The sequence below is a fragment of the Pezoporus occidentalis genome, unplaced genomic scaffold (assembly GCF_034315485.1).
Source record: "Pezoporus occidentalis ecotype Australia unplaced genomic scaffold, CSIRO_AGI_Poc_V1 ctg16, whole genome shotgun sequence".
Classification (NCBI taxonomy): Eukaryota; Metazoa; Chordata; class Aves; order Psittaciformes; family Psittacidae; genus Pezoporus; species Pezoporus occidentalis.
In genome coordinates, this window is record NW_026913425.1 from 1580801 (window position 1) to 1598463 (window position 17663).

Here is a 17663-nt window from a genome sequence, read left to right on the forward strand (position 1 = left end):
CTCATAATGCCTCAGTAACTCAGCAAGACCAAGTTATTCACAGTCCTCTGTCCTTAACTGTTACTGGAATAAAAGTAGTGTCTTTTTGTAGAGACTAGAGTACTCAATTTTTTTCTCAGCCTTTCTTTTTTTTGAGCCTGCAGCACAGCACAATATAAATGTTAATGTAGTGACAGTATTGGCATTTTTCACCTCTGTCATTTTGAAGTTGTGCTTTTTCTGTCACACAGTCTTAGGTCTGGAAAAAGAAGTCTGGAATGTAGGGTTGTCCAGTAAATAACAGTACAGGAAAATTCTGTTTGTTACAAATATGTTTGTACTCAATATCACAACTTTGACACTCCTAGATGTAGTACTTGATAGCATAAATGTCTTTATAAAGCTGCAGAATTTTGGGGAGTATTCTTTGCCAGAAGCAGAGCAAGAAGTCCAAGTGTTGTAGGGAGTAGGGTAATGGCATTTTTCTTATCTTTGTGTTGGGAAATACTCCTGAGTTGCTTGCCTTGTGCATTTATCACAAATTAAGATGGAGATGTGAGGTTTGACTTGGAAAGCACAGAGGGCATGATTTTCTTCACTTACTTTCCTCACAAAAGAGTGAATTCCACAATTTACATCCTCTTATTTAAAAACAAACAAAATATCAATGGCTGAATGCTGAAAAAAAATCGTAGCCATAGTGAAAGGTATGCAATGTAATCACATGTTAATTATCATTGACTTCAGATATATGGTGACTTACAGTAGTTAGATCATCCTGTCATGAATCTATGGGTTATTTTTTACATTACTGGTAAATAAATTATAATAAAAAGAACAAATATTCATCATTCATCATATGACAGTATCAGTAAACTAAGTTCAATTTGCGTATTGCTTTAGAAAAGCAAGTTTATCACCAAGTGAAGTGATTGTTACAGTTGTTTTTCACTGAACTTAGAAATCCTTGCAGATAGATTATCGATACATGTGTAAGACTTTTAGGCACAATTGTACTAATGCTTGGCAGTCCTGCCGTAGCATAATGCTACTGGGACTTGATACCCTTTTCAAGTGCAAACAAAGCTAAACCATTCTGAGCTCCTTCATGGTTCTAAAAACAAATTTCCATTAATTGTTTAATCTGACATGCAGGACACTGGTGTTTATGTGTTGTTGTGTGGGCTATTTTTAAATGACAGTCGGGAAAATATCTCTGTCAGAGTTTTTGTTCTTATTTGTTTTCTCTTGGAATGCAAATAGGTTCCTGTCTTACATTTTTTCTGTTATTTAGAGATAATTTATGCTGGCCAGTCATTAGTTAACAGCTGTACGCAGTTGTGTAACTTTCATAAAATCTGCATGGTTCAACATCCTTACTTTTCGGAGATGCTAGTCAGGAATTAATTGTACGTAGTTAAGCTGATGAGAGGGTTGTTAAGACAAGTCAGAGCTAATTCCAACAGTTTCATATTTGAAGGTGAGTTTAAATAGAATGTCTCTTTTGACAAGGACTGTAAGTCAGTATCTTTTTTTAAATGTTCACTTCTGGATAAGGCAAGATAAATTTAAAATATGTACAGCATTTTTTTCAGTTTTGGACAAAAATTCAAGGTTCTGGATTAAACAGTTATGCTGCAGTCAGTTTGAAGGAAGACCGTCACAGGACCAATCCATCTTCTGTAATCTTTTGGGGATTTTTTAAATCCCCCTAGGTTTTAAGGTACGGTGTTACCTTACAGCACTGATTTTCTTCAAGTATGTATAAGAAAGCTGTCTCTACAGAAAAAGTTTAAGCACACTGTTATGTAAACTAAAAGGGCTTGCCATTATGATAACGTGTAAATATGTTGAGATAGTAAAAGAAAAATATTTTTAAAATGTGCTACATTAATGTAAGAATACTATTGTACAAGGTAACTGTTTTTGGAAAGTCCTTTGCACTAAAATCTGGGATATTGCTTTTTTACTATGGTGGCATTCTAAAGACCAGCTCTGTTCAGACTCTTCTAATGCTTGGTATGTTTCTTACACGTTATAAATTCAACTATTCTATACTGTCATTTCAGCAAACCTGCGATCTTCAAAATGTAAAGCCTGAAACAAAGCGGTATCTAGAGAAATCAGTTCAAGTGGGAAAAAGAAACGGACTCCATCTTCCTAAAGAAGTGCAGAATGTAAATATGGACTATTAGTTTATAAAGTGAAGGTGACAAATTGTTGAAGAGATTAAATTAAGGTTTCATAGCTATACTAAGTGTATGTTTGTGATCTTGGACCTGCTTAATTACTGCTCTAATCTTAACTGTTCTTAGTTCCAGATGCATCCGTTAAACATTAATCACTTTAAGGTTTTAAAATTTATCTGTAGGCACCAATGGTATTCAGTGTATAGAGTTGATATGCATCACATCTCTTGGTCTTCCAGAGTAAAAGAAGCCTATCTGGAAGAGGTTTGTTCTATATTCTGATTACAGAGAATGCCTCAATTAGATAGCCAAGAGAACTTTCAAAAATGTTATTTGTTAGTCCAAGCTTCAGAAATATGACCAATTGTTACCAAGACACAACTGTTTTAATTTCAGTTATTTACCAACGTTGTAAAATGTGTCCAAGATTTTAGCATTTTGACTAAAATAAGGTAGCTTAAAAGGGCCATAAGCCACACTGATAATTTTCGCTCCATTAAGGGAGGATTTACTCAAGCATATAAAAGCACTTATCACTTCTGAAAATCTTGAAGTAAAATTATCAGCGTCTGAGATGCTGACATAATGATTCTTAAATTCTGAGTGATGTTGTGTAACAATCTCGGTTTGCAGCTCTTGAATAGACTTTAAGCTTTGTAGGAAATAATCATTCTTCATCCACATCTTTCAGTTACAGAGATCAGTTTCATGTGTATTTGCATTGTTACAGGGCAACTGATGCCTCTAAACGGATGTTGAAATATTTTATAAGGAAACAATCATTGAATTACATTTAAGTAAAAACCTGACTAATAGTAGTCTGCGTATTTTTGTGTTTGGTGTGTATTCTACAGATACCTACTGCGTTCACATGAATGTGACAGTAAGAGGCAGAGACATGCTAGGAGATCTATTAGAAAGTGTTTCTAATGGGTAAATATTAGGATTTTTAGAAAGGTTTTGGAATGGTCTTGCCATGTGTGGGTATTCTCTTTTCGTACATTTCCAAGAGAGTGTTTTTCAATAGGTTGCATGCATTTTTACTTCCTTGATTCTCATTTGTTTTAGTAGACATTTTTACACTTATAATTGTAACTTAAGGATTTAAAATAAAAGAATGTTAGTATGTAATACTGTTCAGAGAATGTGCTTATGTGATCAGTCCCCGCTGAGTTGAGAATCCATTTGAAACTTTATCTGAGCTGTAGCCCTAACCCAGAGTTCATTGGCAACTATATTGCTCAGGACCAAAAGAAAGATAAAATGGAGGACTGAGAAAGAGTGTAATGGCTTGCTACACACTTGCAGTGTGTTAACGGTTCAATTTCATTAGCTGGTAAGGAGCCTAGCTGGAAGAAGTGAAATACTATTCATGTGGAGGATAGTAATTGCCAAGTTTTATTTTTATGTTTCCACTAAGTTCAGTTTATACCCGATACAGGAAATAAAGACAATGAAGAAAAAAATGAGTGAGCTGTGTATAGATTTTAACAAAAACTTGAATGAGGAAAATGCATTTCTTGTCTTTTCTAAGGAAGAACTTGGTGAGTAATATGCTTGCTTTTTCCATTTCTTCAACCTTCCAGTTTTACTGATGTAATGGGATTTGGCCCAGTGAATGGTGGTTAGATTAAGTGCAATTATGACTGATTTCCAGTCTTCTCTGTTTCCTTTTGAATCCTTCCCCAAAGTCAGTTTAGAATTACCCTGTGCAAGTGTTTATGGTCTTTTCATAGATTTGTGTTTCTGGAAGTGTTTGCCTCCTGTCAAGTTAGTATATCTGTCCTACTTTTTTTTTTTTTATAACTTCACTTTTCTCTGCTTCTTTTCTCAGTTCTTTGCCATCAGGTAATCGTGAATTGTTTTCATTGCAATTGTTGTAAAAACTTTCCTGTCTTGCAATATATTTTATCTACATCAGTCATTTGAACCGATCTAGAGATTTCATGTGACAGAGAATTTGGGAATTAATCATCTGAAAGGCATGGCATAAAATGTGCTTCAATAACACCTGAGATTTTTTTCTGGGTCTTTTGATCACAACTGTTTCCAACTTCTGTTTTGCTTTGTTGGAATTTGAAAAAGTTTTAGCAAGTTTAGTTATAAAAAGTGAGATTATATTTCCATGGAGATTTCTGATGTCACTGTAGACTGCAGCAAAACAAAATGCAATAATCTCACAAAAAGAGAGGGGAGTAGATAATTCTGGTAAACATTGTTTATTAAATTGTGTTCTACAGAAGGCCTTCCTGATGACTTTATTAAGAGTTTGGAGAAGACTGAGGAAGACAAATACAAAATTACTTTAAAGTATCCCCACTATTTTCCTGTCATGAAGAAGTGCTGCATTTCAGAAACCAGGAGAAAAATGGAATCTGCCTTTAACTCAAGATGCAAAGAGGTATGTCATGTACTTAACTGTTCTACAAGGTAATGACAGAGATGAAAAATGGAGCTAGGCATTCAGATGTTAGATTTTTCTATATATTGTCTAGAACTATGAAATCAAAGCTTATAAGTGTAGTCTTTAACAGTTCCTTGTTTCAATTTGTTCTGATATCCAGAGACCTTAGAAAGTTGATGATCTGTTTGTGTGTGTGTACATTTCTTAAACTTTCAGTGGTGCTGTAAATAGAAGTAGGATTTTGGTCTTTTGCCAAATTTCCCTACAGTGTTCCACAGCTGCTTAATGGCCCTTTCCTCCCAGAGAAGGACATCTGACTCCAGCTTCTGTAGTGCATTGGGATTCTTCTGAATGAGAGAGATTATTTAAGCACACATATTAATTAAGAAATACAGGTGATTAAGTATGAAATTAATGCATTACATTTTGATGAGAATTTTAATTAGGTGTGGAAAAAATATCAAATTTCATATAAAATATTCATTTAAGTTTCTGAAAAAAATAGCTGGAAGCCTGCTGTATAGAAAGAAGAAATATTTTCACAAATAATTTGCTTGATACTAGTAAGACTGGGCACCTAGACAGGTACAAAAATAATGAAAATGATAGGAAGGATAGAAGTGTCAGTCAGGCATTTGTACCAACCATTCATTAGAGAACAGTGGCAGACTTGAGCTTTTGTACTTGAAGTGCTGGGAAATTTGAAGAGTTTTGAAGATAAAATGGCACCGGAACTGACCAGTGTACAAGTCAGTATACTTAAAGGGATTTGCTGTTTAAAACTGTGAGACAATCACTGAAACTAGTTCTTGAAAAGAAAAGGGTTTCCCCTGAGAATTCTCAGTTTTCCAGAACTGGAGGTTATCATGGTTACATTTTCATCTTCTCCCCCACATTTAGGTCAGGGACTGGGGGTTTTGTGTTTCACATCTCTCTCTGACTGCTCTTGTCAGTGGCAAAAGAGGGAAATTTGCAAACAAGCTTTGAATGTTGGCACAATAGCTTTGCAGTCTGTCTTCTTCACTAACAAGCAATTAAGCCAGCCGTCAGCCATATTCCCTGTTATCTTTCACATTGAACTGATTGATAAAGGAAATAAACTCTTTGCAACAGTCAAAGATTTGTTATTAGCCTTTAACAAAATGGTACATCTTTTGATTAATTAAAACAGATAAAATAGAGTAATGACTCAGATTGACTAAAAAACTAGCTACTTGCAATCAAATGCTGTGGCAAAACATTCCAAGAATCTAACTACACTTACACTATTCCATATTTATATCTTAAAGTGTTTCATTTAAAATATTTGCTGTTTCTTATGATTACAGATATTCAAATAATTGTTTCAAACATACATTTTCTAGTTTCACTTTACAAATTTTCCCCTTTCTTTTTTAGGAGAACACAAAAATTCTTCAGCAATTGCTTCCACTAAGGGCAAAAGTGGCAGAACTTCTTGGTTACAATACGCATGCCAACTTTGTTCTGGAGGTAAACACTGCAAAGAGCACAGATAACGTAACAGCCTTCTTAGGTTTGTTCTTATTTATAAACAATACTTTTATATTTGGTATGGCAACTTGACTCCTCGGCCAAGATAAATTTAAATACATGTTGGGTCACAGTGTCCTTCATGTTTAGATAGAAAATGAATTGTTGCCTCTGTTCTGGCATATATTTTTTTTAGACCATAGCTGTACAAATACAATTGCTCCAAAACAGGAAAGCACAAGACAAAAATCTGAAAATAGCTGCTTTGTGACAGCCAACAGAAGCAAGCAGTTATGCCTTTCTCTGCCTCAATATGCAGTTACCCTAATTTAGAACCAGAATAACACATGCAGCCTAAGCAATTTTATCTGTTCAAGAGGCTGCATCACAATTGCAGCTTTTCATTCACTTAGGTTAGCTGCAATTTTTTGTGCATCTATAGCCTCAATGCCTTTTTCTGATACAACTGCATTAACTTTAATGAAAGATTACAGTATACGATGGTGCAGCTTTCATGAGCTAAGGAATTAAATCTTGAATGATAGATTAAATCTGGAATCCAAAATGCTACTAATGGAATTTGATCTGAAAACAGAGCTATCTAGAAAATTTTTAAACTGAGCAGGTTTGCGAATTCATAGTCATCCTGTTGGCCTCACAGTGCCCCCTCTTGTTCATGGAGTTAACCTACACTTTCTGGAATTACGTAGTTCCACAGAATAGTATCTGTTCCTTTATTAATGTGTCCTAGCACCACTTAGGATTGTATATTGATAAAATGTATAAATAAACCACCCAAAATAATTCAGTACAGCAGTAAAGTCTGTTTGATGGTAGTGAGTTTTTGGGCTTAACACATAAGTAAAGAGGTTCAAATGTGCCTCTTTTATCACCTGTAATTCTGTCATTTTTCTCCTGTTACGGCGTGAGCTCAGCTCCATATTTGGCAATACCAGTTATCCATCTATTTGCAATAAATAAACGTATACTTAATTTTGATTTATAATTAAATGTTATAATTACCTGATTTTTTTAAAGTGTACTTAAACTAGTTTGCACTCTTTTCTACCCATTTTGTTTTTGTAATTCTAAATGCATTTATGTGATATTGTAGTTTTTCATTTGTTTTGAAGCTGACACACCTCATAATTTAGCAGGCTTTTTTGTGACTAACTTTTTACAGGATGAGATGGTATTTGTGAATAGAAAAGTATATTATGTTTCAGGGTAATTTTCATAAAGGGAGAATGTTATTAAATTAATTGTCAGCTTTTATTTAGTCTGATACATCCTTTGACTACAAGCATGATAGTATGGTTCGCTCTGCTTTGTTTGTACATATTCATATTTTAAATCAATGTTCTTAAGCTGATCTTATGGCTTGGAAGAAAAGCATTCTGTCATGTGACATTCTGAATTTAGTATAATACAAGCTGTGAATAGTATTTCAGTCATGTAAATGCATATAGTGCCTTACAGCCCACCTGGAAATAAGAGTGTCAATTCCTAAATTTTACACTCTAGATACCAATAGTGAACAGTAACCTGAATTCTTAAGGAAAAAGAAAGTGTCTGGTACTCCTAAAATACTTACAAGAGAATAGGTACAATATGTGCTTTAGTTACAAGTTTTAAGTATTTTATATTCAGTGTATTGCATGAGTTGTGCTATGACCCTTTCTTGTCCAAGAAAAGCTATATTGGAAAAAAATGGCATCATAGATATTAATATCCGGTAGCATTGGTAGTCTAGAAGCTAACTTGTATAGGCAAGAACTCTTTCATCTCTTGTCCTTTTACAGGACTTTAGCTGGAAGTACATAATCATTTTGAAAAATCTTGTAAAAAAAGTAGTGTGTTAATTTTGTGTTGCATTTCCAGTGACTAGTAGTAGTTGTAGTCTTCAGCTGTTTCTTCAGAAATACATCAAGAGAACTGAGATTACATGAGGTAAAATCAAAGACTTAAAGCAAAAGCATCTAGTGTTGCGTTCCATTTCTCATGTCTTCGAAAAACTGAATATACCAAAACCCTTCACAGTACTATATATGTATTTTTTACAGTACTATGCTGTATTATTTATATCATGCCTGTGATTAAAACTCGTTAAGACAAGAAAGCAGACAGTTTGCTTGCTGTTGGTCAAAAAATGGGAAACTCTAGCATCCACTCTTGGGGCATGTGCTTAAAGTTATGAGTGTGTTTTATAGGAATACACATTTTAGTAAGGAACACAGAAGTTGTGCAATCTTTGTTTCAGATGATTTGAGTAAGAAGCTAAAGCCGTTGGCTGAGGAAGAAAGAGAATTCATTCTAGATTTGAAGAAAAAGGAGTGTAAAGAAAGGAACTTTTGTTGTGATGGAAGAATCAATGCATGGGATCTTCATTATTATATGAACAAAACAGAAGAGCTGAAGTACTCCATAGATCAAGAAAAGCTGAAGGAATACTTCCCAATTGAGGCTGTTACAGAAGGCTTACTGAGTATTTACCAGAAGCTGCTGGGACTTGTATTTGAGCAAGTAGAAAGTGCTCATGTTTGGCACGACAGTGTTAGTCTTTATACAGTAAAGGATAATTCAACAGGAGAAATGTTAGGACAGTTCTATTTGGACCTTTACCCCAGGTAATTATGACCTAATGTTTTACTTACATGTTTTAAATGAAATTGGTCTTAGTGGGTTGCTGGTGTCATTGAAATTCAGTGCATTTGGAAGTAAATATTTGTCCACTGACAAGACTATTATTATGTTCATTAAGCTATCCTCTGGACTGTATTCACATTGCTTAGACTTTTTCTTTTTTGCAGTTCTACCGTATTTCTTGCTTATATTCAGCTGATGAAGCATTACTACTTTGTTCATTTTTTGTAGTATTGCTGTCTAGTCAGTTGTTCATAATTTTTTGGTTCTGTGAACTTTTCTCCTTCCTAACTGTAACAGTGTGTTTTACTTTTCACTTAAGTTGAACTGTTACTCCAGTTCAATTGTATTCTTATCTGCCAAATGTTCCTAGTTTCTCCCAGTTTCCCTTTACACTTTATGTGTGTATTTTGTACACTATTGTCCACACTGCTAAAGAAAATATCAAATAGGTCAGGACCAAGAGCAGACTCCTGTTGAGCACACCATGAAATATACTTCCAAGTTTATTTCTATAGCTCTTCATCTCTCTTTGTAGCTATTTACAGCATCAACTGTATTCTGTCAGAGATTAGGAGATGAGACTGAATTTATTCTTAGCTAGTCCTTTTTGACTGTCACTGGGGTATTTTTGTGTATAATTTTTTTAATTATTCTTTAGCTATTTATAAATTGTCTGATACCCTTCTAAAATTTAAATTGATTTAAGGCTGCTCAGGTTTAGGAGAAAAAAATATTTTTTTTTTTTAACTTTTGGATCACACTGAAAAATGCAATGAGCTGTATTCTTTTCTCTCCTGCAATGAAATTAAAAAATACTGCTTCAGAGGACAGAACCTGGTTTTGCCTATTACAGTAGCAGTTTAACTGCTGAAGTGTATATGCTTCCAGTATTCAAGTAGAAATCAGATTCTTGTAAATGCTGCTGTGAATCTTAAACTGGTGTGATTTAAGTACCTTTCCCTCCCCCCCTCCTTGTGCTCTTAACAGGATATTAAAATTAATGAGTCTTAGAGGTTATGAAAAGATGTAATTTCCTTGTGTAAGGCTTTAAAGAGACACTGGCTGATTGTCCTTGTTCTTGAATGGGCTTCACTGTTCTTGTGAGCTGGCTTGTGGTTTGAAGATAGTGTCTGATATGTTTTCTTGTACAGAGAGGGAAAGTATGGGCACGCAGCATGCTTTGGTCTCCAACCCGGCTGTCTTCTCTCTGATGGCAGCAGAATGATGTCTGTAGCTGCTCTGGTAACCAACTTCACAAAACCAGCATCAGATTGCCCATCATTGCTGCGACACGATGAAGTAAAGACTTACTTCCATGAATTTGGTCATGTAATGCATCAGATATGTGCACAGGTTAGTGGTGCTTCTGTGCCAGTATAAGACTTCTCCACTGTGAAAGAAAGACTTAAGTGTTTTGGTGGTTTCTAATTTTAGTGAAGTACATATGCAGGTTTTTGGTTATTTTTCAAAGTAGCAGGTTTAGAGGTTTTTTCGTTGGTTTTAAGTTTTAACTAGAACTACAGCAATGTTACACCTTCTTATGAAAAACATTTTTATAGGAACATACACTTTTGCATTTGCACCACACAGGTACCTGTGACAAGTGAACAGATCCATGTGTAAAGTAAAGAAGGTGCTCAGTGGTTGCTTCCGTTACAGCTGTCAGAGGGCTTTTTATCACCTCTAGTAGCATGCTAGATATTAGAAGCAAAAAAAAGGTTGCTGTATCTAGGAATGCAAACAATTTGGCAATCCAGATCACCTCCAGTATTTTGGCATTTAGTACTCTTGAGAAGTATCACTCTTGACATTAAAAGCATAAACAGATCTTGCCTGAGCTATTGTGTATTCTGCTCTTCTAACTGACAGTCAGGGTTCTTCTCAGAGTGACCAGGAAGAACTGAAGCTAGTCTGAAGATTTTGCATCAAGATGTCAATAAAGATGTAAAATTCCTGATATAGTTTTTGTTTTACATGTGAAATTGATTCTACCAGTTGATAAATTTCTTATTACCCTAATGAAATTTTATGTTTCAGAGAGGGACAAGCCTCAGTATTCCTTCACAAAAAATAATTGCATGTTTATTTACAAGTCCAGATTTGTGTAGCACTGCTTTCATCTTCTTTTAAACAGTACCAAATGATTGAGTCAGAGAAATACGACAAACGTTAGATTTGTATTGTTTACCTGGATCCTGGAGACTAGGACTGCAGAATAAAGAAACAAAGTCACAGAAACCCATATGTTACATTCATAATTAAACAAATAGTGTTCGAGGAAACTTCAAAACAGGTAGTTAGAGTTGCTTAGATATTTTTGCATCATGTTGAAGATAGAAATACAATGTTTATTTTCACCAGGAGACAGGTATTCTGAGCTCAAAAATTGAGAAATAAAACCTGTTCTTTTCAACTACCTAGAAGATGTTTATAAATGTGACACATTCAGCATTTTTGGTACAAAATTGACCACGAAACAACATTCTGATAACCAGTGAGGATGTGCCTAGGTGTCGCAGAACCCCTTCTGGGCAGCCCAAGCCAGCAGTTCCAATGCTTATGTACTTCATTTGCTGTGGGATTGCACGCAGGTCAGGGAGGCCTGCTTTCCAGTCGTTTTTTCCCACTGCTGATGTTGTTTCTGTGTGCAAAGCTACTGTGTTTACTGCTGTTGTATTTTATGTATTTTGTTATTTGCACACCCCTGCAAATAACTCAGTAGTTCCACATAAGAAGATCCTGTCTTCTGGGATTTGTGTGTGCAAAGCACTATCTTGTTTCATATGATGATTTGTTTAAGCATATTAAAATTTGACATTTAAAGGGTATGTGTGGATTGGACTGGGTGGTGATATGTGAGCTGCTGGTAAAGTCAGCTTTTGGATACTGATGGGGGTCTGCTGGAAAGTGGGGTATCAAGGCAGGGTAGGGATCTGTTTATGCTGATGGGAAGGAGTCTTATTGAGGTACCTTGAACCAAATGTCTTAATTTTTTTTTTTTGTTTCTGTATGGGTAAACAAGGGTATCTGGAGGCCAACAAACTCTTGCACTCTCCTTGCCTTGTGCTTTAATTACTTCTATCACCATTTCTTCCCAGCTGAGGCTTCCTAGCTTTCCTTTATAGTTTTTCTTTGCCAAGTACAATAAGAGGGGCCAGCCTGTTACAGCTGTGGATTTGAGTAACTCAGGAGTGCAAACGAAGGCAAATGTTCTCCTTTACTGCTGTTCTTCTGAAGACATGAAAGGAAGACACAGGCATGTGCTACAGCTGTCAGTTCAATGTTATGTCCTATGTTACACCTTTTTTTTTTTTATTCCTGCAAAAAATTAAGTTCAAAGGCCAGTACTCCGGTGGGGCATGTGTTCTCAACAGAGGATGGAATGTAATAATATCTACAGCTCTTAGAAAGGGCATTTGGGAAGCTAAGAATTCTCTTTTTCTTTCAACACTTGAAATGTTTTGTTAAAATATTGCTGAGAAGGGAAGAACAATAAAATTGGATTGGCAAGAGGAGGTAGACTTACTACAGCACAAGTGTGGAGTCAGACCAGATAAGTCCTGTTGACATTTGAACAACTGTCTTTTAAAAAGTAATCATTTCTTTTTAGAAATATTTTGGGTTTGAAAGATATTTTAATGAAGATTTTTAACTGTACAGAACTTTTCTTCAAAATTAGTAATGGGGGGGTATTTAAGTGTGAAGTTGTTGATACTAAAGTAAAAATATTAAAGCTCCAATGTGCTTGACTTTCAGAAGGAGGATTTTTCTATCAGTGATAGAGTGTCAGCTTTGGAAATCTTTCATGGATAAAGTTACTAGGATTCATTTATTTCAGGACATCTATTAACACTGAAATTTTGACATCTGAAAATTTGTATTCTGCTAGAAATAGTGACTTCTCTTTTCATTTAATATAATGGATTTTCCTTTCAGACTGATTTTGCTAGGTTTAGTGGAACTAATGTGGAAACAGATTTTGTAGAGGTACCTTCACAAATGTTTGAGAACTGGGTGTGGGAAAAAGAACCGCTACAGCAGATGTCAAGACATTATAAAGATGAGAGCCACATTGAAGACATTCTCCTTGCAAAACTTGCTGCCTCTAGGCTGGCTAATACAGGTATCTCTCTGCCCTTTTCCCCCACAAAATATGCATAAAAATACACCATTTAGAACCCTGGTGGGAAATTAAAGACAAACATTTCTTCTGTGTGTTGTACACTTATCAGTGTCTGTCTGGATTTATTTGTATAGATACTCCATTAATAAAGGCTATGATGACAGATACCACAGTTTGCAGGAACAGAGCAGCTCTGTTTTTCCAGGCTACCCACAGGACTAAAATAGCTTTGTGTTCCTCTCCACATGACTTTTTTACCTACAAACTTTGCTCGTTTAAAATTAGGAGGAGGGGAGGGAAAGTCCTGGGGTTTCTGGGATTTGGTTTTTTTTTGTGGAACCCCAGAGCAGGCACTGTGAATACAGTATCAGATTTTCTGTATCTGTCGTCCACATTTGGTCTGCATATGACACTTGACAGACACCAAAGTTGTTTGCAAATTTACTGAATATACATGGCAGATCCAGGATAGAAGTGTTGCAGCACTGCATTGTTCAAGCAGCCTCGTAAGTTCTCAGTGCAAAACCTTGAATCTCTGTTCCCTACCTTCCTAGTAGACACACTGCTTTCCCAAATTAAGGTCCCGATTCTCTTCTCCTTCCACATTTTGTACCAGTTTATATGTATCTCCAAATCAAGATGGTAATCTCAGGTCATTACCTATCATGTCATTGTTATTCTGTCACTGTCACCTCTCTGTCCCCATAGTCAGGACTCCCCATTATCATAGCCTTATCCTTTCACGGTGTATCATTGAGCCACTACAGTTTGTTTCATACTGCCTCCCTATGCTGACCCAAGAAGTCCTTATCTTGTGGCTTGTACAGGCACAGTAACTACATAAGCAGTTTGCCTGAGTAAAGGTTCCTATCTCGTAGCTTCTTCCAAAAACCCTGCAGCAGCTGCAGCAGCAGTTCTTGCTGTTCTTCTGCCTTAGGGTAGATATACTTACTACCATCTGTGCAAGCCTGAATGAAATGGTATACTGGAAGTGAAGACATCTGAAAACATAATTTTAAATACTGAACTTTTCTGTTTAAATATCTGCTTTGTTTTGGTTTTGATCAGGAAGGAAGGTATCATTTGAAAACATGAAGTTTATAATGACAATTCTTCCATGAAAAATATGCCTCTCAAATTTTTGTAACTGAACCAATTCAAATGGAAATTACATAACTCCAAGTTTTTCCATGGTTAAAATTGAGATCTTTGACTAAGAGCTGCTAAAGCAACTCCAGCTACTTTGATGCTAGTTAATTATATGTTCTTACCCAATTAGGCCTTTTAACCCTCCGTCAGATTGTTTTGAGCAAAGTTGACCAGGCTCTGCACACCAAGCCATCTGTTGATCCAGCAAGTGAATATGCTAAATACTGTATGGAGATTCTAGGAATTCCTGCCACCCCAGGTATGTCAGTCTGAAGATTTTATACAGCATGTCCAAATGGTTTGATTAAACATGCCTTTATTTCCCAGTGCTTGGCATACAAAAAGAACAGAGTTGTATATAAAATAATCTACTTTATGAAGCCAAAATAATTACTTTGAAACTTGGGGTGATCTTAATGGTCTGAAGCTTAAGGTAAAAATAAAACTTTACCATTTGCAAGTTGTAATTTAGAGTGACACGGTGTGAATACCACTTTAGATGTTCTGTCACATCTGTGTTGGATGTGCCACTAGCCTAAAATGGGAAACCGAGTTTGCTTTGTATTCAACAAAATATGGCTAATACTTTGAGGCATACTCAGACCCTATATGCTAGAAATTTCAAAATAGTTGGTATAAATTCCTTATGAATTAGTTCTTGAAGTACTGTTGACATCAAAGAAAGAAATGCATTGGATTTGAATAAATTATTGTTAATCTACTTTTCAAGGAACAAACATGCCAGCTACTTTTGGACATCTGGCAGGTGGTTATGATGGTCAGTACTATGGATACCTGTGGAGTGAAGTGTTTTCCATGGACATTTTTTACAGCTGCTTTAAACAGGAAGGAATAATGAATCCAAAGGTAAGTGATGAATATTTTCTAGTAAAAGCTTTTTTGTGGTTTCTCTCTGAAATCATGCTTATTGCAATCATGATCCATAGGTATAACATCTCAAGTACTTCTTCTGTAGCTGTCAAGTTCAGATCAACAAAAAAAATTGTGTAAGTAACTTAATCACTTTAGAAAATAACCATACAATTTCCAAAAGCACTCGGATTTAAAAATAATTCTTGCATTGTCATATATTTAATATTATGGCGCTTTTAAGACATTGTGACAAACTGACTAATACCTTCCTCTTCAATTGTAGGCTAAAAAAAACCCCATATTCCTGCACTGCAGGAGTAGATGCATATTCTTCTGCTGTGAAAATTGTATAATAGCTCTAGTTCCATGAGTAGTACCTCAAGTGTGTGGTACTTTTATGTAGTTACTATTTAGAATATATTTTGAATAATAGAATTGAATTTGATCTTTCCCTTTCACAGCATAGCATAGCTTACTTCTTTTTTTCTTCTTTAGTTCTCATAAGTGGCTTTTTAAGTTCAAATGATTCACAGGTTCTAGATTTACTGGGCTTTTTTTTCCCTTATGTAATTGTCTAGCCTCTTCTGCCTCCAGCAGAAATAAAGGTTAGTTAGCAATGTGGTTAGTAGTCCTGCCAATTCTGGCAACCTTTCCTACTTTTCAGATATCATAGTATTAGACTTGTGAGTTGAGATGCTGCAATTCTGTCATGTGAAAAAACTTTCGATTTTCCTGGTCCTCTTATCTGCCTTCTGGGCTCAGCAGCCAGCACTTCCCTTCACTAAAAGTGTACAAGACAAGTGAAAGAGAAAATAGGAAGTGCTCAACTTTCCTGTTTCTCTCATGGAATTTGCCCTTATTCCTCCGTTTCCTTGTCACAGCCACCAGAACTTCTAGAGCTGTCCCTCCCTCTAGAGAGTGGAGAAAGTAAACAAGATAAGATTTTACAAAGGGAGGAGTCCGAAGTGGAAATGAGGTTGGGGTTAGAAAACTGAGGCATTGGTTAAGCCAATAAAACTGAAAAGGGGTTTTAATAAGAAAAGCAGCAAACTGGATAGTTTGAGAGGAGAGGTGATGAAAGGTTTGGAGGTCAAGACTGGTTTTGAAGTGCCAGGGATTCATGACAGGTACATATGAGAATAAGCATACCTCTCATTCAGTGGGAATGTTGTTAGTCGTAACAAAGAGCAGGAGAGGAGAAATGGCAGGCTAAGTGAGAGAGTAAGTTAACTTTTCAATAAAATCTTGTTCATCTTAAAAATGGCATCTGGGAAGGAGTCAGACTTGTTCGGCTTTTTTAACTATTAGCAATTGGAAGAGATGGGTAAGGATGCTGGTGCCAGACTTGTGAGACTTTGTGTCAGTTCTCAGTTCTGACACACGAGCACCTCCCCAGTGTCATCACAGATGGTTGTTTTCTGTTAGCTTTACTCCCTAATCTCAAAACCTTTTTATGTGTAACTGTAGAGTCAAAACCCTAACTAAAATTGGCAGAGATGCTCTGTGACTTTCACTTCTGAGAGGTGAAAGTGCCTTTTATTCTCATTTTTGATAGGGATTTTTGTTTTGTTTCTCTGTGTAAGGGAGACTTTGAGGTAAATTAATTATGCCAGGAATTAATATGTACTATGGTTCACTAAAAAGCAACTAGTGCCTCTTAATGTGAAGCCTGCTAACCAGGCTAAGTAGAAAAATGATTGTGTGTGTATCACTCTCTAGCATATGTGTTGTTATGCATATACATATAAAAAACCACTTTGCTTGAATGCTGATACGACTTCAGAGCTAACACTGTGGAGATTTTCCCTCTCCCTTCTGAGCAATGCTGTCTTCTCAAATTGGTTCTCTTTCGACTTGTTTTCCTTATTTGTATTTCATTTAAGTGTAATAAAGTTCCATGGGATGGGACAAACAATCTTTCATAAACAAATACTAGATACCAATATGATTTTTGTAGTTACTCATATTTCATTATGTCTGGAATTAGACTACTGTTCAGAACAGCAGGAAAGGAAAATGATTATGGTATTATGACTAGGGCTTTTAGAAATTTGGCTTACCTCTTCCTGTTAGAATAAAACCTCTCTTCCTGTTTTGAGCAGCAGTTACAGAAACTAGTTTCAGAGACTGTATCTATAAAAATTCTTCAGCAAACACTTAATTGGTTGTCTCATTTCTTAATTCTTGCACATATCTGAAATTACTTCTGGTCTCCCTAGAACTGAGCAATGGTCTGGCTCTGGAGAGACCACAGCAAAGACTCAAGTATACTAAAATAACACTTCTAAGCAAACCATATCTTCGTTTGCTCCTGATGTTCAGGAAACTAACACAAATAGCGAAGTATGAGCAATGCATCAATGAAAATTCGGTTTTTTTTCTGTTTTAGTTTGGATTGGTTGGTTGGGGTTTTTTTTCATTTTAGTGTTTTTCCAGCTGTAATTCAGAAATTGCAATTGGTAATGCAGTTAAGTCACGGAAGTCTATCACTTAAAAAGACCTATGCTTGTTTTTGCAGTACAGCTATCAGGAAGTGGTCTGCTCCTGTAACCTCATAGCTTTGACATGTGGGGAAGTATATATGTGTGTATACACTGACTAAAAGGAAAAACATTTTCTTCTTTATTATCAGAAGCATCTGGGACATCTGCATACAAAATAATATTTTCTCACATATCTTAGAAGCTCAAAATTCTTTAGATATCTTCTTTAAATTATGACCTTTTTTCAAGAAAGTCCTCATTACTTACTGTTGTCTCAAAAGCTTGGTTGATTCTTTTTAAAGAAATCCACTCCTTCTGAAGTAATA

At 35.7% G+C, this 17663-nt stretch overlaps 1 protein-coding gene across 1 annotated transcript in view; it reads left to right on the plus strand.

Annotated features, from left to right (window-relative positions):
* The window catches only part of NLN (neurolysin), a 36713-nt gene that overhangs the window by 17988 nt on the left and 1062 nt on the right, over nucleotides 1-17663 (plus strand). Inside the window, exons 4-12 of the mRNA XM_062612298.1 lie at nucleotides 2049-2156; nucleotides 3610-3712; nucleotides 4409-4569; nucleotides 5971-6106; nucleotides 8324-8690; nucleotides 9861-10062; nucleotides 12646-12832; nucleotides 14112-14240; nucleotides 14712-14848. Of these exons, the coding sequence (XP_062468282.1) occupies nucleotides 2049-2156; nucleotides 3610-3712; nucleotides 4409-4569; nucleotides 5971-6106; nucleotides 8324-8690; nucleotides 9861-10062; nucleotides 12646-12832; nucleotides 14112-14240; nucleotides 14712-14848 (1530 nt within the window). The remainder of the gene's footprint in view (nucleotides 1-2048; nucleotides 2157-3609; nucleotides 3713-4408; nucleotides 4570-5970; nucleotides 6107-8323; nucleotides 8691-9860; nucleotides 10063-12645; nucleotides 12833-14111; nucleotides 14241-14711; nucleotides 14849-17663) is intronic.